General features: G+C 41.7%; 1 protein-coding gene across 2 annotated transcripts in view; it reads right to left on the minus strand.

The window, feature by feature from the left end:
* Nucleotides 1-965: 965 nt before the first annotated feature.
* Nucleotides 966-24812, minus strand: part of MCCC2 (methylcrotonoyl-CoA carboxylase 2) — a 68522-nt gene continuing 44675 nt past the window's right edge. For both annotated transcript variants that reach the window (XM_032848859.1, XM_032848850.1), the window contains 9 exons: nucleotides 20738-20837; nucleotides 20531-20626; nucleotides 15988-16060; nucleotides 12872-12948; nucleotides 11834-11900; nucleotides 9242-9398; nucleotides 8225-8339; nucleotides 5211-5296; nucleotides 966-2463 (listed from right to left, as the gene is read on the minus strand). In XM_032848859.1, coding sequence (XP_032704750.1) covers nucleotides 2346-2463; nucleotides 5211-5296; nucleotides 8225-8339; nucleotides 9242-9398; nucleotides 11834-11900; nucleotides 12872-12948; nucleotides 15988-16060; nucleotides 20531-20626; nucleotides 20738-20837 — 889 coding nt within the window. In that variant the 3' untranslated portion in view covers nucleotides 966-2345. The remainder of the gene's footprint in view (nucleotides 2464-5210; nucleotides 5297-8224; nucleotides 8340-9241; nucleotides 9399-11833; nucleotides 11901-12871; nucleotides 12949-15987; nucleotides 16061-20530; nucleotides 20627-20737; nucleotides 20838-24812) is intronic.

Below are 24812 nucleotides of genomic sequence, written 5' to 3' on the forward strand. Positions count from 1 at the left end.
AAGGGAATGCCATTCTGGGAGCATGGTCTGCAACCACCACAACATGAGATCATCTCCACACCTGTGGGCCAGAATCTTGTTTATCAAAAGGCCTTAACTGTGTTCAGATGGTCTCAGCAACTCCTTACTCTCTGAAGGCTCTGTTCTTGAAAAGGCTCCTGCTATAGGAACAGTGGGCGGAACGGGGGGAGGGACTTTCCAAGGAAAAGGGAGGGGACGTCCTCTCAATGACCTCGTCCAACATCCTTCTGAAAATGCAGCCTATCTCTGAACTGTGAGCATTTACCTGTACACATGTCAAAAAATTAAACTGATTTCTGACACACAAATGCTGCCTATATTGAACATCACACACAATGTTTGAAATATTAATTTTATTAGGAAAGCACTAGATAGTTGTATTAGATGATACAATCAATCACTTCATTGTAATGTGGTCTGAAGACATCAATTAAATTCTGGCTTTTCTCATCCATTCAACAAACATGTAAGCACCTACAAGTGCTAGGGACTAGAGATGCAGGCTAAACAGCACATCCTTGCTCTCAGAGAGCTTACACTCTAGCAGGAAGCCAATATTAAAGAAATATTTATGTTTCTCATATATATGTAACACAGAGAAAGTGGCTGGTGCTTTACAAGAGCACATAGTGTCTAATATCCAGCCCAGGGGAGTCAAAGAGACAAAAAGGTAAGTGTTTAAGGGAAGGTAGAATGGTACTGGCAGAGGGAACTCTGGGTGGTGGACCCCAAGGTGGGAAGGACTCTATAGGTCCAAGGAACAAAAAATCTAGAACAGCTGGAGCACTGAGCATGAAGAAGAGTCATAGATGAGACAGAAGAAGGGATGTGATGATCGTGGTCCTAGAGAGCATGAGGGGTCTGGTACTTCTACAGGGAACCAGTGAGACATTTAAGCAATGGAGGAACATACCAGATGCACACTTAGAATGGTCATCTTCATCTCACAGTAAGAGAGAGGCAGTACTAGCTAAGACTGGATGCAGGAGACCACTTCTAAAGCTCATGGTAGTGAAAGACAAAAATAATGGGGAATTCAAGAGATAGGAGGCAAAATCAATGGACCTTGATGATTGAATCTGAGGTTCCTATAAGACCATCGGTGCAGACATCCAGTAGACCTGTTAAGATACACAGGTCTGGAGCTCAGGGAGAACAGTGTGGATGCAGGAATCATCCACATTCAGACAGCAACCGAAGCCATAAGGGCTGAAATGACCTGATGAGAATAAACCAAACCATGGGAAACACCCACATTTAAGAATGAAGAGAGGGCTAGGGGCTGAGGAGAAGGAATGGGGAGTTTCATAACAGAGTTTCAGTTTGGAATGATGAAAAGTTCTGGAGCTGGACAGTGGCCTGGTTGCATAGCCATGTGACTAGATTTCGTGCCACAGAACTGTGCAGCTAAAAATGGTTAAAATGGTACATTTTGTGTTATATATATTTTACCACAATTTTTAAAAAAGAATGAGGAGATATGTTCATGTTATTTTTGTATCTTTCAGAATCAGAATCTATTTATGTTTTACTAATGAAAAATCAGGACAAATGGAGAAGGGGGTGGGAGAGAAATGTGTGGAGGAAAAGGGCCTGGCAAAGGAGACAGAACAAAATGGGCCAAAGAGTTTGGTAGAAAACCTAGAGTTACAGTCTGGAAGCTAAGGATAGCACTGCTAGGAACAAGTGTTCAACTGCTCTTCGTGCTGCAGAGAATTCAGTCCAGTAACATCGGGAAAGAACCCACTGGCTTCAGCAACATGGAGGCCAACCTTGGAGAGGGCTCTTGGCAATGGAAGTCAGTGAGGAGAGGGATGAAGAGAGATGGGGAGGAAAGGGAGCCCCCAGAGCAGACAGAAGCCAAGTCTGACTGTTAGGAGAAGGAGCAGGATGGTGGCTGAGAGGCAAAGTAATAGATGCTTTTAAAAACTGTGTGTGTTAAAATAGCATCATGCATAATCACCAAAGCAATCATTTCGGTAGAAAAACAACTTTCTGTGAACAACCTCAATCATCCCTAGAATTTATAGGTTAGGGGACTTTTCACACTACATGTGGGTTAAAAAGGCTAACTGTAAGTTATTCTCTTCATTTTATGGGTTGTAAATCTGGGCCGCAGAAAAATTTCTCTAAGAAAATGGACAGAGAATTAAAATACATCAAATAAATATCCTCACTTTTTTTTTTAAGGTAGAAAAGTAAAATGCACTCTGCTCAGGAAACAACTTCACTGTAACAGCCACATTTGGGAAAGTCTAAAATTTTAAGACTACTAGCACATCCATTTTTGGTGCACGTCCCATGGAAGATGCCTTGGATTCTAGTTACATCCTCAGGATGCCAAAGTCAGTCTTCTGGATTGGTGCATTGAGCGCCGCACTAAGACTGAGACCCAAGACCAGTCTGGTGTCTGCTGGATCAATAATCCCATCATCCCACAGCCTGGTAAAAGAACAAAACATAAATCATTAGGAATCCATCACCAAACAACCATTTACACAATTTCCGTCCAGAAACGCTGAGGTTTTTCTTCAGGTCCTAGAGGGATCTACTGCTGAGCTCCCTTGTACTACTTTCTCACAACTGAAACCGCCTTCAAAGGAGGGGAAAGGAGAGAGAAAAATGACAGGACTTTCAACCCAGGCCCTCACAGAATGTCAGAGTGAGCTATGGCTTTGGGAACTGCTTCAAGAAACCTCAGAATACTCCTTGATCTTAAAATGTTTTTACATATTTCAGGAAAATGTCTTCTGTTCCTCTTCTGCCAAACCAACTGTACAAGTTGATGTATTCCTGTTATTAATACGGAAAGGCCCAGGAACCCACATAATAATCTCAAACCAAAGTCTCCACTGGAAAAGGTGTATTCCCCCAAACTCCCATACTTTTAAGAAATAATGACAATTGCTGAAGACACTTCACTATGTTTGGCTAATAAAATACCTTCAATATAAGTCCTTTATTTTTTGCTACAATAGGAAAATAAGTAATTGCTTTAAGCTGCTTACAAAAGAAACTCTGAAGTACGAATGTGTTTGCTTTTCACCGACAACCTCAATTTTATAAAGAAAAATGAATGAGAAATACTGTTTTTTAAAGGTCATTAGTAGGTGGCAGTTCAGCTCTCTTTAAACACACTGCCTGCGGTATCTGGACAAGAGCATCAATTATTAAACCATACTTATACTGACAGACCATGAATCAAATCTTTGCTCATAAAACATTCATAATAGGGACCCTGAAGTACCAACAGCCAGTAAGGGAAGGCCACCCTTGTCATGCATAACCAGGTCAACTGATTACACTCCCTTCTGAGGCCAACAGCAGAAGAATCCAGGGAGTACGGTGATGCCAGGGCCTCCTTCGTGACGGCCATGAATAAGACTGCTTCAGGTAAGAGGCACTAATCAAATGCCTGAAAAAGTTTGGACTGCAAAAAGAAGTGAGCAGAAGAAAACGGGCATGCTGCACCTGTAAGACGAAGGATTAAGAGAAACACAGAAGGTCGGAGCAGCGATGAAGAAAGCGTTCTCTGAAAAGACAGGTCCAACCATGGCAGAGCTGAAACAGACCACCGAAGCTTCTTGTTAAGCTGAGATTTACTAAACCTGAGGAAGGGGTCATAAATTGACTTGAAAATCCTTCCATCTTGGAAAGAAAATTGCTGTCCCCCCGCCACCAAGTGTTTCAACAGAAGGGTTACGTATACTCAGATAAACAGAAAAACCTTTGTGTCTTACAATATTTATTTCCAAAGATAAATCTATCTGGGCCATATGTTCTCCTGCCTTGAATACAGTCCATTTAAATAATAATACTGATGTAAGCATGAAAATAATAAAGGGTTCAGTCTTTCCCAAAAGATGACGTAGCCAGGGCTGAAAAACTTATTAATGGCTCACTATTTTTTCGAAGTTTAATATTTCAACTGTCCTTGTGAATTTCACTCACGATCTTACAGAGAAGCTTTAAAAAACTATAGATGAGCTTAAAATTTATTATTTTCTCTTAAACCTTTTTTTAGGGTTTTCTATTTCCTCATTGCTTTTACTGGTTACTATAGAAGTCTGTTTAAGTGATGGTAAACAAGATAATGTTTCTGTCTCCAAGACTATAAAATACTTTGGTCTTAACTCAATGAATTAATGACCCCCAACAACAAAATATACCTGCAAACTTGCTGGTGAAAATACGTATTAATGAGAAGAGAAAGGGGACTTTTAAAGATGTCAAGTAGTGTTCTTTTTATTCTGAAATAATTATGGTCTTGAAAATAAGTATGTTCCACCCTTGTACCCCCAGTGCTAGGAGCAGCGCCTGTCCCAGAAGTTGTGCTCGGATGACTGAATGAATTCTAATTTGTTATTTTCTTCTCTCCTTCCTCTCCAGTTTGCCTTCACCAGTAAATGATATAAATCACAGCGTAACCTAATTTTAAAAGACACAAACAGTTACTTGCTTTATTCCATCTGCCCAAGGGATAAGAGGAGGATAGGAAGCTTAGATTATTCTTCCAAATGAAGAATATTAAAGCTGCTGAAAACAGTGGTCTGAAGGCACACACGCCAGCCCGTCTCCAGGCCGGGCAGGCCATGATCATTTATTACCTCATTAGGCAGGGTAAGAAACAAACAGAACCAAGAGCTGCAATGGCGTGTGAGGTGATTACTTGGTGTTGACACAGAGACCCTGGCTGTGAGTAATCTCCTTCGGAATGCACACGCACACTTGTTAGCAATGCCAACGAGTGTCCAGCCAATCTCATGTTCAAAGTGGGGTAAACAGGAAATAGTCAAAGAGAGTGGAATGACAGGAATCCACATGTTGAAGCAAAAATGGTAAAAGAACAAATTCCTAAAAATGACACAGCCAGGTAACTCTTAACTTTTCAACTTTTCAGCCCCTGTAGGCCCAGACTTCCCCTATAATTGGGATAAGGAAGAAAGGGGGGACGGTTGCAGAATCAAGACCAATGGTGGTGGATGCACAGCCCAGCCTGGAAGTAGGGGGTGATATTTCAGCAGACATTCCCATTATAGAGATAACAATATGAAATTCAGTGTGTCTGAACATTCTGCTGTGGTTCCCATGAAAGCTGGACCAACCCAACCACCCAGATCTCTGTAAGGCTGCCGCCCACACAGCCCAGATTGAGCACATGAGGGAGGTGGTCATTCCCTGGTTCCCACCTTGCACTGGAATAGTAAGGGTCTCCCTCTTCTTCAAATCTCTTAATGATGGGCTCTTTTAAGGCTGCTTCATCAGCACTGGAGAACTGAAAGAAAAAGGACCATGAGTAAGTCTATTGCAGTAAAACAAGAGATCCAATCAAGAGAACCTCATGAATAAAGGGGCAAGCATTTCGTGAGTAATGATGTTACAACCAACATCTTTATGGTGATATAACAGTGATTACAAGAGATGCTTTCACACACATGATCTCACTTGAGATGGGAGTGCCACGCCGGTGCACCATTACACCTCCCTTATCAGAGACATTCTGAAGCTGTTCAATATAAAGTTCAAAACCAAGGGTATCATTGTGTAATCTAGCAGGGTCCAACAATGGATGTGAATTACACAGTGTAATGAAAGGGTAACCTTATATTTAGCAGCTTCTGCTGAAGGTGGACAAGTAGGGAATTTTCATTCAAAAGAGCCAAATTCAAAAAATTTTAAAGCTTAAAGGGGTAAAACAACAACCACAACTTGAATAAACTCAAATTGCTGAGAGATGTTTTACCCTAATTAAAAACTTAGTGGCTTGCCCACCAGTATTGCCAGAAACAAGTGATAATTCAGGTGTAAAAATCTTTATGCAAACTAATTTTGTAAGCCTGAAAAGTATTTTCAACTTAAAAAGTATTTCAGGGGCGCCTGGGTGGCTCAGTTGTTAAGCATCTGCCTTCAGCTCAGGTCATGATCCCAGGGTCCTGGGATTGAGCCCCACATCGGGCTCCCTGCTTCTCCCTTTCCCACTCCCCCTGCTTGTGTTCTCTTTCTTGCTGTGTCTCTATCAAATAAATAAATAAAATCTTTGGGGAAAAAAAGGTATTTCACACCAAAAACAAATGACTTATTTCAAATAAATTCAACCTTCTTTTATGTACTTTCATAGTTTAATATTATTTTATGTCAAGAATTTGAAGGGAGAGGGTGCCTGGGTGGCTCGGTGGGTTAAGCCTCTGCCTTCAACTCAGGTCATGATCTCAGGGTCCTGGGATCGAACCCCACATTGGGCTCTCTGCTCAGCGAGGAGCCTGCTTCCCCACCACCACCCCACCCCACCTGCTTCTCTGCCTACTTGTGATCTCTGTCTGTCCAATAAATAGACAAAATCTTAAAAAAAAAAAAAAAAGAATTTGGAGCGAGAACCACTAAAATTCTGTACTTTCCTTTCATTTATAAAAACAGACAAATCCATGGATCTGTATGTCAAATTAACCAAAGAACAACTATCTCGTAAGAGACCACTGAGTTAAGGAGTAAGTCTTCAAAATATCAGGTAGAGGGGCAGGTGCCTGTCCTCTGAGCCTGGGTGGCTGAGCTGCTTAAACATCTGACTCTTGATTTTGACTGGGGTCATGGTCTCAGGGTTGTGAGACTGAGCTCCAAAGGGGCTCCCTACTCATCGTGGAGTCGGCTTGAGGATTCTCTCCCTTGCCCTCCACACCCTCCCCTGATATACACTCTCTCCCTCTCTAAATAAATACATAAAATCTTTAAAAAAATGTATCCAGTAGAATTTCATACCCCTGCCACCCCTAACATACACACACAAATAAACCTTTCATTTTGCTTTATTACAAATTGGTACTGAAGTGAATATGAAACCTCAGTTTTAGGTGTGCAGGGTTCCTGCTCCTTGGAAAAGATGATTTAGAACATGGGGCACGCATGAAAAGCATTCAGGGAGGTAGGGCCCGCCCTCCACGCTTCTCTTATCCCCATCCCACCAACTGGACAGCTGATCAGATGACCCCAAAATGGCAGGAAAGTGAGCCTTCAAGGAAGGCCTCCTCCATGTTATGCCCTGTTACGATACAACAGCGCACCTGAACGATTCGAAGAACACGCACCAGTCATCTGAAGGCTTGGTGCTTACACAAAATAGTCGTTCATAAGTTCTCACTAATAAAAATTAGTGAAGGGGCATCTGGGTGGCTCCATCAATTAAGTCTCCAACTCCTGATTTGGGCTCAAGTCATCATCTCAGGGTCATGGAACTGAGCCCTGAGTCAGACGCCACACTCGGCAGAGAAGCTGCTGAGATTCTCTCTCTCCCCCTGCCCCGCCACCACCCCTGCGCCGCTCCCCCCACCCACTCACGCATGCGTGCACTCTCTCTCTCATAAAAAGAAAAAAAAAACTAATGCAAAACTTCGGAAGAATCTCTGAGACACACACAAAAGGATCCATTTTAAAAACCCGCAGTGAAGAATTTGTCTTGATAAATTACCTTGTTGTTCACTCAACCCTTAGACTGTGAGTCGTCAGCCCCCAGAATGTCAGCTCTGCAAGGGGCAAGAACCACATTTTTTCTGAGTCATATCAATTTTCTCTGGAGCTTGGGAGCACACTGTACCCTGTGGAGTCCTTTTTTGTTTGATGTTACTGATGAGACCTAAAAATTAATCCCTTCCAGCGCCCCTTATTAACATGCAGCAAAACTAAAAGCAGCCGCTTGCTGATTTGCCTTTCATCAAGCAGCTAGTGACCTCTCTGTTTTCCTCCACTTATCCCTGCACAGTATAATGTTATTCATTTCTCAATTAGATGACTGAGCCCTCCCACTCAAAGCCAATCTGAGGAGAAACTGAAAAAAAAAAAAAAAAAAAATCTGCTGCTTTCAGTCCTAAAAATCACATTTCTTTAAATCACATTTCTTTATATCTCACTAACTGCAAATGACAAAGAACCAAGTATCTTTATGCCTCGGGCCCTCACAGGCATAGTTTCCGAAGCGTTTTCTTGGAAATTTGGAAAAATTACAAGAAGGGACCTCAAATTACTTGGCTTTAAGAAGAGGGACAGAGCATATACAAATCAATATTGCTCGAAGTCAGCATCTTCTAAGTGAAGCCAGGCCCTGGGGTGAGACCCTGACCTATGAACACCGAGGGGTTCTGGGCGCACTGCTCCCTGCCTCCAGGGTGTTCAGTGGTAAAAGCCAAACCAGAGAAGCAGAAGAAATGACATTTACTTGTTTCCCTTCACGTGCTCTTTGGTCCTTTGCTACTGTGGCCAACACATTGGCTGCCTGCTCTCCTCCCATCACCGAGATGCGAGCGTTCGGCCACACGTAGAGGAATCTTGGGCTATGGGGGGAGAAAGGAAAAAAAGATCAAGTTAATTCACTATACAACACAGAGATTTTCACAGACTTGTGTTTATCTTCTAAATTAGTAGTTCTTCATTCTAGCTGTGCATTACTAGGGGATTCTTTTTTTAAAAACCATGCTCAAAACCCACCCCAGGCTAATTTCCAGAGGTGTGGCCTGAACAGAGTAGGATTTCTAAGTTCTCCAGGTGATTGTGATGTGTTCTGATAAATTTTATTTTTCCATCTGATCTCAATTTACTGGGCCTAAAAACATACAAAATATCCCCTTATTACCTGTGCTCATGTCCTGTTTTCCACTCCTGATATAAAATAAAGCCTTGCTGCTTCATTTTTTAGTTTTACTAGGAGATTATCAAGTTTGCTAACCTTTTTAAACCAAACAACTCTGGGCTTCCCTGATTCTTCCATCTTTATAATGTCCTGTTTTCTATTTTTCTTGTGCTTAATATGCTGTTCTTCTGTGAACTTCCTGAGCTGGCTCATTGATTTTTGTCCTTCTTTTCATTCATATATATATACATATATATATATATGTATATATATATGTATGTATATGTATATACATATATATATATATTTACATCTACTATACATGTTCCTCAAAGCAAGACTTTGGCTGCATCACGTAATTTATGACATGTAGTATTTTCGTTACCAGCCATTTCAAAATATTTCCTGATTCCCATTGTGGATATATATCTTCCAAGTAGCATGTTTTGCCTTAAACTTCATTTCACTCCTCCAGATGATACAAATTATGGTATCACTGATCAAGATGTGCGAATGACATTCTGTGTTTCAAATAAACCCATAACGAATGGACCATATTAGACTTGAAGTGTGATTCCTTCAGAGAAAACCATGACAACCACCTACCTATATGCTCTGCCACACATCCCATAGTTTCCAGCCCCGTAAGACCCCCCAATGATGATGGTTATTTTAGGCACTTTGGCACAGGCTACAGCAGCCACCATCTTGGCACCATCCTTGGCAATCCCTTCAGCTTCATATTCTCTACCAACCATAAATCCTAAAAGAAAGGAAAGAAAAAAGCCTCTGGATGATGGGATTTATGTACAGAAGTCAAGCCCAACATGGTATTTGAAGGACATCCTGCCAACTATATTTTATTATAAGGCCTCTCACTGTAACAACATATTTATATGTGAAATCTATCTCCCAAAAAGTGTGCTTTAAAAGATCAAATAAAATTGCTCCTAATCACTTCTAAAATTTCCCTTAGAATGGGTCATCTGGATGCACACAAAGATCTTCAAGTGAGATAAAGATGCAAGAAACTTATCTTCAAGAAAGCTCTCAGAACAGCAATGTGGTGATGAAAGCACGTGACCTGGCAAGTTATAGACAAAGGGCTGTGGCGAGCCCAACTGTGAGGCCTCCAGTACTCACGGACCTGCTTCAATACAGAAACTGCTCCTTCTGAAATGCTGCTTTACACCTCTGAGGAACTAAAGACGAATGTTTCATAGATGCCAAGAGCTCCTGCCAGTGACTCAATAGCAAGATGGAAAAATTTTCCACAATTACAGGTTTCCTCTACTACCTCAAGCTCCCAGCTCTGCTGAAAACACTCTGTACTCATACTGGGTCTTCTGGGCCTTGGGCGCATTCCTCCTTCCCTCACAAAACCCAAGTCAGGCTTCAGGTGGCTCCCTCCCCACCCATAGACTCACTTGCCTAACTGTCACTATTTTTGCTTTGCAAGTCCCCAGCCATGAAGTCATCCGATTCCACTCAATTTCTATGAGACGCCTATATGAGCTACGGATACAGTGGTACTGATAGGACAGCCCTCACGCTTGCTGGGCGTGATGTGCTTCCCTGGGACCCCTCTAAGCAGGGCCCTCACATAGCTCAGAGCTCCCCTTACTGCCTTGTCCTGACTCCGTGAAACCTTCCACAGTAGCCATCTCAAGAAGCAGCTATCTTCAAGCTCTGCTTCCTCACCCAGAACCCCACCGCCTCCCTAGTCCCTGTAGATGACTCCACCTTGAAAAAGATTATGACACCTCACTTGTCTTTCTCTAATCCTTCCCAGCATTAGAAACAACATCATCGTGCTCCCTTCCTTCCTCCACTCTCATCTCTATGAAAGAAATCAGAGTTACTCAAAGACTGTCCCTGAGCCTTCTTCTCTTCTCTAGGGGTGTTCTTATCTCTTCCCACAACTTTAAATAACATCCCCATATTCTGACGATGCCTACATTTTCACCTGCAGCTAACACACGTCTTCTGTTCTCAAGATTTATTCAACTGCCTTCTGCATACACATCTCCATGAATGTCACAACAAGTCCCTCAAATGCAAGGTTGCAAAACCAAACCCAACCTCGGCTCTCTGCCCCCACCCAAACAGACACCAAAAACCAAAAATGTAGGTCTATCTTTCAGGAAGAAGGTTTGCTCTATTGGTGGTTAAGAAACCATGAACCATTATTAGAAATAAGGTCCCAGGACTAGTGAAGCCTCAGAATCCTTTTTAGCTGCCCTATTACCAGGCTTGCCGCATAGGACCCCCTCAGGCAGCTGTCTGGATAGAACACCTCTCAAAACTCATCTAACCAAGTATCATAAACTTAAGAGCAACACCAGATAAACATGTCTTAGCAACAGGGCTATTTAAAGCCCTGCTGCCCACCATGAGCCAAACTCCTTTTTCTTGTGAAGGCTTGCTTGATTCTAACAACTAATATAAAAGCCCTCCTTCCTTTGACCCTGAAATAACCACCGTCACTTAGAAGATGGGGTGGGGGGGCGGTTTTCAGCTAACCAACATATCTAAGTGCAACATACAATATAAATAGTAGAATCCTAGAATTCTAAGAAAAAGAAATCTACCATCATAAAAAAACCTCAAAAATCATTGCATCCACCCTATTATGATCATCGGTGAAACATGAAATCCAGAGAGATGATACTGAGCATACCATTCTTTGTGGAGTGTAAACTCAAATCCCCAGACTCACGTTCAGGAATGAAAAGCAGTGAACAAACCTTTTATAATATATCACTTCAGGCAGAATTAACTAGACAGGAAAAGATGAGGGAAAGGGTGAACCATAGCATGTGCTAGAAATCTTTTAAGGAAAACAAAGTGCTAGCAGACAGACGATGGGTCAGACAACGCCCTCAGAGTGAGATCAGGGAGTGTTCCTGGTAGAGAACACAGCCGTCCTGCTGCTGGAGGGGCAGGTATGCCTGTGGACGGGCAAAGGGAGGCCATCTGACTGTGATATGTGGAACTCAGAAACTGCTTCATCCAAATATGGATAAACTTCTCATCTACTTGATTCATGAAGGGTTAACCCTTACCCTACAAAGAGTATCCACTAGACCCTTCCTCTATGACAGAAGTATTCTAGGTCTATACTGTCCAATACTGGAGTCATACTGGCCAGTGCAGCTCTGGAATGATGCTACAAAACCGATTAAGCTATTTTCTTACCTGTAATGTTTTGAAGGAACAGCAGAGGAATATTCCTTTGGCAGCACATCTGGATGAAGTGAGCCCCCTAACAGCAAAGAAGATAATCTTTTTAAAGAGGGGGTAAGGAATCTGCACCCGTCGTGCATCCTACAAACACCATCGTGGGGTCAGTGTTAAGCACGAGCGCCCTGAGCTTGGCTGGTAACAACACACCATGCGGACCAACGGCCAACGGGACATGTGACTGTGCTGGTAGCGCGTCTGTTTTGCAGTTGCCTGTGTGATCACCGGCACGCAGCTGGAGGGGTAAAGTATCACTAACATGCGGAACAGCAAGTGACACTCAAGAAACGAAGAGAAGAACCGCTTGTCAGTGGGAATTCCTGAGCATAAGATAATTCCTGAGTTTTCCACTTTAAGAGAAAACAGGATATAAACACTTCCAAGACAAGCATTCTCAGAGTCTTAGGCTATGTACATGTCATCCACGGCATTTATAATTCATGTATCTTGTAAGAACTTTTTAAAACCCTAGATATTTCTTTATTAACATATAATGTCTTAAAACACTGGATTTTTTAAATAGTGCTCTAGCTGGGATGCCTGGGTGGCTCAGTTAAGCGTCTGCCTTTGGCTCAGGTTGTGATCCCAGAGTCCTGGGATCAAGTCCCACATCAGGCTCCCTGTTCAGCGGGGAGCCTGGTTCTCCCTCTGCCTGCTGCTCCCCCTGCTTGTGCTCATTCTCTCACTCTCTAACAAATAAATAAATAAAATATTTTTAAAAATTAAAATAAAAATAAAACAAAAATAGTGCTCTAGATAAAACAGGTTAATGTAAACCTCCATAAAAACTGTTCAAGCACTCACACACACAACACACACACACACACACACACACACATATGTTCACATGCATGTACACAATGCTCTGCCTGAGGCATCTGGTTAAATATTTAAAGCTTTTATGTAATAAACTTTCATCCATTACTTGGCCTTCAAAGCCAATTATGTTTAAATTAAAATGGAAAATCTTGAAACATGTTTCACAGTACTTGCCTTTTTTGCAGACTCAGAAAAGAGAACTCCATTATTTCCAACGATACCTATAGGGTATCCAAATATTCTAGCAAATCCTCAAAAGAAAATTGAAAAAAATAATTATGTATTTCAGAGGGCTTTTAACTCACAGCTAATAGACAGTTATACATTCCTTAACTTCACATGAAAGGTTAAAATGTGGAGATTTTGTCCAGGGTACAGAACAGCTTGGGTCACAATGTTTTATTTCAAAGGTTATCGGGAGTCTGGGTGTTGTGCTTCCTTGAATGCACTCTGTGTAAAGTTGTCACTTGTCTGACTGGTTGGTTTGGTTAGATGATGGGGTTAGAGTGTCACCCATTCATTCCTGTAGTGTATGTCCAAGTGCCCTACTAGGTACCAGACAGAGGATATTCTGAAATGGAACGAATCACAGATGGAGAGCTCTTAAAAGGCCCACGTTCAGAGCTCTAAGCCAGTTTCAGGTGACTGGCTTACCTGAAAATGCCTGTGGTGATGACAAGCCCTCAAGGTAAGGGGATAAACTCAGCAAAAGCAGACTTGCTTTCAAAAGCAGGAACACAGTCAAGCCTGGGGGTTGTGAGTTTCCAGTAACAAACGCAGCTAAGCTCTCACCACCACTCCTGCTCCCACTGCAAACACCCACCATCCATACAGACATAATGGAGAAGTAAGGGAGAGGGAAAGGAAGGATAAGACTATGTGAGGGAGACACCTGAGGTAATTTCAGGAGGTTTTTGCAAACCTGAAAAACTTGGCTAGAGAGAGCTTCCCAAGAGTGAACTTCAACAAGCCTGCGTAGGACTCTAAATAGGTGTCAAAGACTTGGAACCCAAAAGTCAATGAACTGTGCTTGTTGAAATGGATCCAAGAAAGCATGCGACCAAAGTGCCCAGAACCGGACTCTGTCTTCAAGCTCCAGATGCACAGGCCACTGCTGAGATATCTCTGGTATGTGACACAAAGCAGGTGCTCGAAAAATCGTTGAAGATAAATTAATGAATGAGACAGAATGTCAACCTACTGATACACCAGAACACTAAACAGTTAAAATTTGTTTTTAAAAATTTTGTTTTCAAAAAATTTGTTTTACTCTGGCTTGCCTTGGTTTTCTTGGTCTTTCAGTCCTAAAACCCCAGCCAGAAGCCTAGGCTATCCATCTTAAATGGCACTGCCACTTACAGAGGGAAATGCAGAAGGGTGACCATCCCCAGAGGTTGAGCAATCCACTCAGAGTTCAGCCTCACCCCACAAAAACAGCTAGGAACCTAGCACATCTTTCAGCAGTGTGGTACTAACCCTAAGGTATATTGCCCCGTGAGCTATTTAGAGTTTCAACCCTAACCTGGCCTGGGATCTCCAGGCACAGCACCAGATAAGTAGGCCACATACCCTACCATATTAGGGACACAGAGGAAGTGCCTTCACCAAATTCCTTCGAGCCAAACAGGAAAGCAAAATGTCCGAGAAACTACTAGGGCCTACATAAGGCAAGTGCGGAGGCAGGAGGAAACTCTTCAGAGGGGCCAGAGAACCTGATCCTCAGAAAATCTGTCCTTCTCCCTCTCCCCAATACTTCCCCCTCTCACCAGCCCCCAAGCCCCTCTTCTCTTTCTCAAATCCCTTTCCTTTCCTTAGTCTTATCTGAAATCCAGTACAGTCAGGAAGGGATACAGGAACTACGTTATCCTTAGTATCCTAGGGGACAAAGGTACCACAAGTCTTTTAGCAAGTAAGGGGCAAATTCATAAAAAGAGATGAACAGGACAGCCCGTATGTCTTTGGGGAAAGAAGCAGAAAACAGCTCTGACTTGTTTCAAACCGCTGCACAAGAGGTTACATCCTGAACTATTTGGTCACAAATCCTGAATATATATCAAACAAAAAGCTCTTAATCACTTAAACACCTCAATACAAAAACATAAATTCCACTCCCAGTGTGAACCCTTTTGTTGCTCATAAATCAACCCAGAAGAAAAGTATGATTCATCCTTAAGCCTCAACGTATATTTGCAATTTGGATTTTTATAGTGAGTTCCTTTTTTTTTTTTTTTACTCTGATATGTTGTCTTCAGGTGACTTACTATATTTTCTAGCTTTCAAAAGACCAAATAAAATTCACAGAATTCATTTTGTCATTTGTCCAAGACAGATTATTATGGGTCTAGCATCTATGTTTCAAATACTTTTCTTCAAAAGCCTACAAACTCAACACTTCAGATGAACAAATGAACTTTTATAAACAGCCTTATTTTGTTTTGTTTTGTTTTGTTTTGTTTTGTTTTGTTTTCAGATTTGGTTTTCTGTCCTGTATTCTCAATCTAGTATTTACAAGATTCAACGTTAGACCTACACAGAGGCTACGAGAAGGTGTAACACACTTAATGTCCTTCTAGGAGGCTTAACACCATATAAAACCTGCTAGCAGAACTAAAGACTACAGAACCATGGAAACAGTGCTGAAGTTTCCAAAATTATTACAAATTATCCAGAGAAACAAAAAGAACTACAAATATTTCTGCTAACTTTGCTTTGATAAGAAGCTTTTTAAGAGAGGGAGAGAGAAGTGGGGTAAGGAGCAGATAGAGAGGGAGGGAGAGAATCTTAAGCAGGCTCCATGCCCAGTGCAGACTCTGACATGGGGCTTGATCCCATGACCCTGAGATCATGACCTGAGCCAAAATCAAGAGATACTTAACTGACTGAGCCACCCAGGCGGCCCAATCAGAAGCTTTTTATAGAGTGAAGACCACCAAGTCTCAGACAAGGGCCTTTACCACAGCATCTAGCTGTCATCGTTACAAACCCCAGGTCTATGAAGCCATTCAGCTACACATGACCTTCACAAAACAACTTTTGAATATAGACCCACACACTTGTACCACTCTTAGTAACAAAGTTCACGTGAAGTACATCAATACCTTCTGACATGAGCTCATTTATTTTTAAAGCAATAGAAAATGTTCAGGGGCATCTTACTGGCTCAGTCAGGAGAACACAGGACTTCTTGATCTCAGGGTTGTAGGTCGGGCCCAACATTGGGTGTAGAGATTACTTAAAAACAAAATCTTAAGAAAGAAAATGCTCATATTTTCGATTCTTTGCCTTTATACCTGTAACTAATGTGTCTCCATAGAAGGCCTTGAACTCATTGAATCTGCTTCCATCCACGATTCTAGCAATGACCTAAGAAGAAAAATAACAATATTCCAGAGAGATTATATTACAAAACAATTTTTACATTAAAGTTATTCATAAGGGAAACAACTTCACTGTCAAGTTGTCACTTTCATAGCCTTTCACCCTAGAGAGTCTTCTCACTAGAATTTTCACTTTCTATGTGTGGTTAAGGCCCTGACATTAGTCCGGGCCCTGGTTTTATACCACACAGTAAGAGCTACGGTACCATGTTACAGACCAGAGAAGCACAGAGACTATTAGGGCTGGGAGCTGGACTCAGAACTTAAGGAGCTGCTCAAAAGATTGGCAAAGGGTCCGGGATTCAACCACAAAGCATGGTATAGGCTCAGAGTAGGGAGACTTAGCCTCCAAACGAAGGGATCGCACAGCATCTGCGTGTCCTGGATAAAGTCTCAGTTCTCACAGTGAAGAGAGACTTCACAAAAGTTGTGAGGATGTGATAAGCCTAAAAAAATAATGCTGAGGGGTACCTGGGTGGCTCAGTGGTTAAGCCTCTGCCTTTGGCTCAGGTCATGATCTCAGGGTCCTGGGATTGAGCCCCACATCAGGCTCTCTGCTTGGCGGGGAGCCTGCTTCCCCCTCTCTCTCTGCCTGCCTCTCTGCCTACTTGTGATCTCTCCCTCTGTCAAATAAATAAATAAAATCTTTTAAAAAAATAATAATGCTGAGATGAAGACCCAGCTCTGACTCCCAGGCCTACTGCTGAGAAACTAGAGGCATAGACTGATTACCTAAAATCCTAAGCCTCAGTTTTTTCATCTGGTTAAAAAAGTAATAATAAGGTACCTCTTAGTACAGTAGGTAACACATCAGTCTCATAAAAAAAATAATAAGGGGAACCCTCTTACCCCACTGATGGGAAAGCAAACTGAGGCAGCCACTCTGGAAAACAGTATGGAGGTTCCTCAAAAAGTTTAAAAAAAAAAAAAGGAACTACCCTACAACCCAGCAAATGCATTATTAGATATTTACCCAAAGGATACAAGAATACTGATTTGAAGGGACACATGCACCCTGATGTTGACAGCAATATTATCTCCAATAGCCAAACTACAGAGAGAGCCCAAATGTCCATTAACTGATGAATGGATAAAGATATTACACACATACACACACACACACACACACACACACACACACAGAGAGAGAGGAATATTACTTAGCCATCAAAAAGAATGAAATCTTGCCATTTGCAACAACATGGATGGAACTAGAGTGTATTATGCTTTGTGAATTAGTCAGAGAAAGACAAGTATCATATGACTTCACTTATATGAGCAATTTCAGAAACAAAAGAGATGAACACAGGGAGAGGGGAAAAACACTATAAGGGACTCTTAACAATAGAGAGAACAAACTGAAGGCTAATGGAGGGAGGTGGGTGGTGGGTGGGCTAGATGGGTGATGGGGATTAAGGAGGGTACTTGTGATGAGCACTGGGTGTTGTATGGAAACTATGAAACACTGGATTCTACATCTGAAACTAATATTACACTGTGAAAACTAGCTGGAATTTAAATAAAAACCTTAAAAAGTTAAAAAAAAAAAAAGATAACACCTAAAAAGTGCTAACTAAAGCATACTGCCTGGCCCTCACTGAAAAGTAGCTATTATTGTTAAGACTTCAATAAAAGTTCCTTGATTCTGAATCTGATCCTGCATATATACATATCTAATCTAAAAGGAGTCATTATGAAATAGTTTATCCTTGGGACTCATCATATACAACAAGACCATTTCAAAGAGTTCCAAACAGATTCCAAATTTCTTCAGAAACTATTTTAGATGATACACACCATTTTTCTTTCTAGTCCAAACTTCCTTTTCCCTGTTTACCACATTAAAGCCTTGTTTTGTAACATGCAAAGGCTGAGAAATAAGTGAATGCCTCCCAGTATCATTCTTTCCAAAAAGTAAGAGCGTACTTGGAATTATTTTTTATTTTCCTAAAAGGTCCGATAATGTAATGGGAATATAAGTTATCTGTCCTAAATGCTTTGTAGCTCCAAAACTGTACCTTCTAAAACACAATCAACACAAAACAACTACCATTCTTTCACACAAAAATAAAGCCCCTCAAAGAGCACAGCAAACTAGGGCCACTTATTATGAAACTATCTCCTATTTGCTTTATGATACCCACCACCCAGCCACATAAGATGTATTAACTCAACTTCACAAAGACTCACACTTCGGGAAGCAGACATATCCTTTGGTACTATACCTATTTCTAGAAGTGGAAAGCGATGCCCAGAGAGGTCCAATCCCAGTACCACTGATTAGGGAAACAAGGACTACAAGCCAGGTTTTCCAATGAGCATTTCAGTGCTATCCCCTAGCTCCATATACTAGTAAGACCTCCATATAAGACTTACTTGCAGTTATAGAAAAACGTAATACATTATCATTATAAATCAGCAAAAGGTAGAAAGTCCAGGAAACTATTTAAGAAGGCAAAAGTCTGGGTGCCTGGGTGGCTCAGTGGGTTAAGCCTCTGCCTTCGGCTCAGGTCATGATCTCAGGGTCCTGGGATCGAGGCCCGCATCGGGCTCTCTGCTCAGCGGGGAGCCTGCTTTCTCCTCTCTCTCTCTATGCCTGCCTCTCTGCATACTTGTGATCTCTCTCTCTGTTTCAAATAAATAAAATCTTTAAAAAAAAAAAAGAAGGCAAAAGTCTATCTTTGTAGAAAGACCTTCATTTAAATGAAATGGAACTATCACGAAGGCCTGGATGGGCGTCTGTTTTACTCATTTCTGTACACTTGGCATCTCAAACAGCATCTTCACAGACCAAACATTCAATAAACACTGTTGCATAAATGAAAAAAAGTATTTATGCTTAACAGGATGAATTCTTACCCATATAGAAAACTTGGCTATCCGCAACAACTCATTTCTCAAACTTATCAGATTGTAAGTATCAGACTGTCTATGCCTATTGTTAATGGAAAAGGCAAGCTAAAATCCTAATTCTATAACTTACAGTAAACCAAGTCACCTTGCTAAAGTGAAATACCAGTGGAAGCTTCATAAAAATCCAGAATGTTAAGACCCTCCAATATAGGGTATTGCCTCAGTAAATAGCTGTGCACATCCACAGGTGGGATCGTACATTCATCAATTCATGCAAAGGAAATATTTACTAAGGGACACTGGGTTAAGCATCTGCCTTCAGCTCAGGTCATGATCCCAAGGTCCTGGGATAGAGTCCCACATCGGGCTCCCTGCTCAGCAGGGAGCGTGCTTCTCCCTCGGCCTGCTACTCCCCCTGCTTGTGCATGCACACTCTCTCTGACAAATAAATAAAATCTTTAAGATATCTATCTATCAGTAGATAGATAGATATTTATTGAGCGCCGACCATGTCACCAGGTATCATTATAGCAAATAGGACATAGCCATGGAAATGGTTTCAAGAAGAACTTATAAATATTGGAGAAGTGTTCAAATTTAAACTAGAGAAAGAACTTTAAAAATACACATGTGTATGTTTGCATGCACAGACAATCACAGCTACATAAAAATGTACACGTATACATTAAGCCAGAATAGCAAAATATTGACTGCTTTCTCTGGATGGTATAATTATAAGCAATCTTGTGTTTTTCTGCATTTTCTACAATTTTTCACAATTAGCACATGATAGTTTTATAGTCAATGGGAAAACCAATAAATACGAAGGCACAGAAACTGACAGTAAGATTATTTCTTAATTTAAAAAGTATTCAATCATAAACGGATAGTGAACAAAAAAAGACTACATGCTATACGCAAACACTAAAAATTATCAATCTAGACCAAGGAAGACCATGTCAGCAATCTGTAACCACAGCTACGTCTTTGAATGTAATCAAGAGTCTAATCTCTGCTAAGGTCATATTGATCTAAAAAGGGTATGTTTTTTCCTTTCCACAACTTACTGACATTTTCTCCACTTTCCAAAATAAGAGCACTAAAAAGAAATAGATGAAATTTATGAAGTTGCCTACATCATTCCTCATGTGCACAGCATTAGGGAGTCCTATTTATGAACAAAGCAAGCTTCGTTATTGTGCAATGAAAACTTTCCACCCATTGAGAGGTTTTTTTAATCCCCCTCTCTCTTCTAGTAAGAAATCTTTCCCTTATATGTCACTCCCTACTGAAATCCGTAGGAGGCTCTAGGCAGGAAGGTATCTAAACATTTCACCTTAAAAATGGATACACTCTTAACTACAGGAAACAAACTGAGGGTTGCTGGAGGGTGAGGGAAGGGGTGATGGACACTAAGGAGGACATGTGATGTAATGAGCACTGGGTGTTACACAAGACTGATAAATCACTGACCACTACCTCTGAAACCAATAATAAATGTTAATTAATTGAATTTAAATTTTAAAAATGTATTTAAAAAAACAGATACGCATATAGAGAGACTGACAGCATGGTTTACAGCTCACAGCTCCACTCCACACACCTCTCTAATATCAAAGTGCCTCTTAAGGTTAGTACCAACGATTCCATACAATTCATCAGCAGGAAATAAAGGATCCTCAGAAGGTTCTACAGTAACCTGCAGAAATATAAAACAACCACATTAACCTATTTGAAGACATTATTCAAGGTCCCATAAGCCAAAAGGCTTTTGAAGAAAATAAAAGATCCAAGAAAGCAACCAACTCACATCCAATTTCTTCTGGTAATTTAGATTCCTCACAATCATCCTAGTTAGGTGAAGGGCATGATGGTCATCCAAAGCGTAGTAGTCGGACACTCCGGACTTTCTAGGGAGTAAAGCACACTAAAGTAATCAGAACAGGGAAAAGGAAAATAAATGTCTTAAACCCTAAAGATCTTCTCTCATCTAAGGCTAACATCATTTTTACTTCCAGAACACTTTAATAAATGTCCTCCAACTTGATTCTCATCATGTGCCCAGCAGAACAGTATTACCCTTATTTTACAAACAAGAAACACTGATGTCTACCTAAATTAAGCACCCTGCCCTAGGACCCCCAGTAGCTGTGTAAGAATCCGCACGTTCTAGTTCTCAATCTTGACCTTCTAGACCTAGACCGCAGAGTCTTGCTGACGAGGACTTCTACTGAATGCTCATCGCAAGCACCTCAAACAAAACTGTGTATGATAAAGTTCAACAGCCACAGGTGTAGTCCGTAACAATAAAGCATCTGTAATTCACCGAGCTCCTAGTGGGGGTGCCAGCTATGTTTTCTCATTGCAGGGAGACCACTGAGGCCGCAGCCTTACAAAGCTACACCTTAAGAGTAAGTCATCACAGGTAACATACAGAGGCTTGACGACCCTGTCCCTCAGAGAAAACAGAACTGCGAGAAGGGCCACAGAAGTTCCTGCTCAATCTCAAGTTCAATGTGAATGAAGCACAGGCTTGCTCTGTTTATTAGCTTTGTTCTGACTGGATGGTTTTTTATCTTCTATTAGATATACTGACACTATAATATAGTATTAGCAAAATAGTGCCTTGGTGGCACAGCTGGTTGAGACTTGGACCCTTGGTTTCAGCTCAGATCGTGATCTCAGGGTCATGGGATTGAGCCCCATGATGGGGCCCTCACTCATCACAGAGTCTGCTTCAGACTCTTTATCCCTTTGCCCCTTCCCCCTTTGTGCACACACACATGCACTCTCTCTCTAAAATCAATCAGTCGATCAATAACTATAGGGGTGCCTGGCTGGCTCAGTCAGTGGAGCATGCAACTCTTGATCTCATGGTCTTAAGTTTGAGCTCGATGATGGGTGTAAAGATGGCTTAAAAATAAAAAAAAAAAATGTTTAATAAATAAGCAAAATAATGGTAAAGACAGACAAAAATATGTACCTGAAAAAACAGAACTTTGGTTCATTTTATGAATAAGGACTAATCTGCAGCAATCTAAATTGTGATGTCTTGTCTAGGGAAAATGCCAAACCCTTAACAGATACTTCTTGGAAATGGTATCTGTTGAAATGGTATTCTGTTCCACACATACTTCTTGGAAATGGGTCCTCACGGTGACTACAGGGCACTCTCCACCTCTGGACTGGGCGTTTCTAAATGAGAGCAGAGACCATGCTTACTCCTCGCTATAGCCTTACAACACTTCGCAAATGGTAGACCCTTCAGGTTTTTTCACTTAATATGACATTTTACAACAAACAGTATCTTTTACATGCTTCATACATCATACCAGCTATATTTGCTGACTTCTAGATACACTGTGATAATTCAGAAAGCAGAGAGAAGCAGAAGGCACTACTTCCAAATCAGGAAATATTTAAAATAAAATGTTTTCTTTTAAAAACTGCCTGGTATTTACCAAAACAGCAGGAAAGGGAAAGCTTTGATGAGACACTGTATTATAGAAGTCTTTGTGTCAAATTAATTCCTTTGGATGGCTAATCAGAGAGGTTTAAAATATGTATTTACAAAGACAGATGAAACCCAAAGCAATGTATGACTAGTAAATTCTATCAGACTGTTAAAAAAAAAAGTCATTACTACTATTAGGTCATTACCACCTAATCACCGTCCCGTGATTTTAAACAGGTTATTACAAATAATCATAGCTAGTGGTATCAGGGCACTTCCCAGGGACCAGACACTGTGCTATGAGGTAGAAACTATTCTCATCTTCACTTCACATGTAAAGAAATGAGGCTCAATGAAGTTAACTAGTTTGTCCAGTCACAAGGGTAGTAAGGCAAGCAGAAGATGAATTCCAGAACCTATACCCCTGACTTGGCATAGACTGCCTACAGCTTTTATGGGCACCAAATAACTTTTTTTAATAGTCAAAAAATTTTTTTAAATTAATATTCCTCAAATACTATTTTCATTTCCTCGTTAAGCATCCACAAACATTGGCAGCCTACTCTGGCCTGTACCCCACTCACACCCCATTCTACCGTGTCCTCTCTCCAGACTAAAATGCCGGCACCACCATCTCCCTGCCACGGTCAGTGCAATCAGAGAGGAACACAGCGTGGCAACTCACACACTTGTGCTCAGCATAAATAAGTAAGTGTTCTTCTGTTCCACACAGGCAGAAACTCAGGCTCGTGCTAAGCTTTTCTCAGCCAACCTCAACACCACTCCTATACCTACTCCTCCCTTCGCCTCTAGTTGCTCTTTATAAAAAAAAAAATCCACTCTTTAATGGTCCAGTTATGATAAACAACAACAATAAAAATAATGGCAGAAGGGGCAGCTGGGTGGCTCAGTGGGTTAAGCCTCTGCCTTCGGCTCAGGTCATGATCTCAGGGTCCTGGGATCGAGCCCTGCATCGGGCTCTGTGCTCAGCAGGGAGCCTGCTGCCCCCTCTCTCTCTGCCTGCCTCTCTGCCTACTTGTGATCTCTCTGTCAAATAAATAAATAAGATCTTAAAAAATAATAAGAAAAACAGCAGTTAACATTTTTAGGTCCTTATTTAAAGAAGGTATTGTTTCAAGCAATTTACATAAATCATCCCATTTAATCCTCACAAAACTCTAAGAGGTAGATGGTCTTCTTACCCCTGAACTCTAACCTGACATGACTGGATCAGTGACCGGCAGGAGCCAGCTCAGGGCTGACTCACAGGAGCCAAGTGTGTGCACCTCTTGCTGAATCCACACTCAGTGGTGTCCTGTTGGGACCCTGCCATCGGCCTCAGTGGGATACTTTGTACCAGAGGCACTGGCAGATGCCACAAAGCCGGACTCTTCCCCTCCGCAGAGAACCAACTGTTCTACATCCACCCGCTCGTGAGAGTGAGCTAAATTCCTCCACAGTATGGCTGCCTCAGCATCTGTTCTGTGTGGCTGAGGGGACAACAGGAGCCTGAAACCAGCTCCAGCCCGCTCAGGCAGGCGTAGGTGCTAGAGAGCAGCCCCAGACTCACAAGCACGTCAAGGTCCTGATCGGATTTCCCCAACAACCTTTGTGACCAACAGGCCCTTCCACCTCCCAGTTCCTTCCTGGATGCCTTATGCGCATAAGACCTAATGCAGAACAAAATGCCAATCTTTTGTTCTAAATTGACTAAAGTAGTCTTAGCCCTTGAACTCCCAAGTGCTCCAAACATAGACCCTAAGAAAAAATGGGCTCAGGCTCTGCCTCTGTGTGTGCTCTGCCTTGAGCTGCCGGCCTGGCCCCTGGAGGCACACCGTGTACTTCCTCCAGGTTCTGTGAGTAATAAGCCTGTCCATTTCAATTTCTCCTGCGGTCTGTTGTTGAACCACAGCTCACCATCCAGCACTCTGTTATCCACTTAACAAATATTAATTTAACAGTGTCATTTAACTGCGCCTGGATGGCTCAGTCGGTAAAACATCCAACTTCCTGATTTTGGCTCAGGTCATGATCTCAGGGTTGTGAGATCGAGCCCTGCATAAGGCTCCATGCAGATGTCACTGGGTCCCACTCTCAGAAGGGCCCTGTGCTGAGCGTGCAGCCTGCCTGGGATTCTCTCTCTCTCTCCCTCTGCCCCTCCCCACTCTTGTTCTCTAACAATAAAATAAAATCTCTAAACAAAAAAACAAAAAGTACAGTCAACACCTACATACCAGTGGATCGACCTTCCATATGCTCTCCCTATACTTCTTTACAGGCCTTATCACACATACACATTTATATCATTATATCATAGTAATTACTTATCGCCCACCTCCCTGACTAGAATGTTAAGCTCCCTGAGGTCAAAGACAAAGTCTATCTCATAATCTTGACTACCTATAACAGTGTCTGCCACATGACAGATGCT

Source organism: Lontra canadensis, unplaced genomic scaffold (assembly GCF_010015895.1).
Source record: "Lontra canadensis isolate GAN:19392208 unplaced genomic scaffold, GSC_riverotter_1.0 scaffold4, whole genome shotgun sequence".
Lineage (NCBI taxonomy): Eukaryota > Metazoa > Chordata > Mammalia > Carnivora > Mustelidae > Lontra > Lontra canadensis.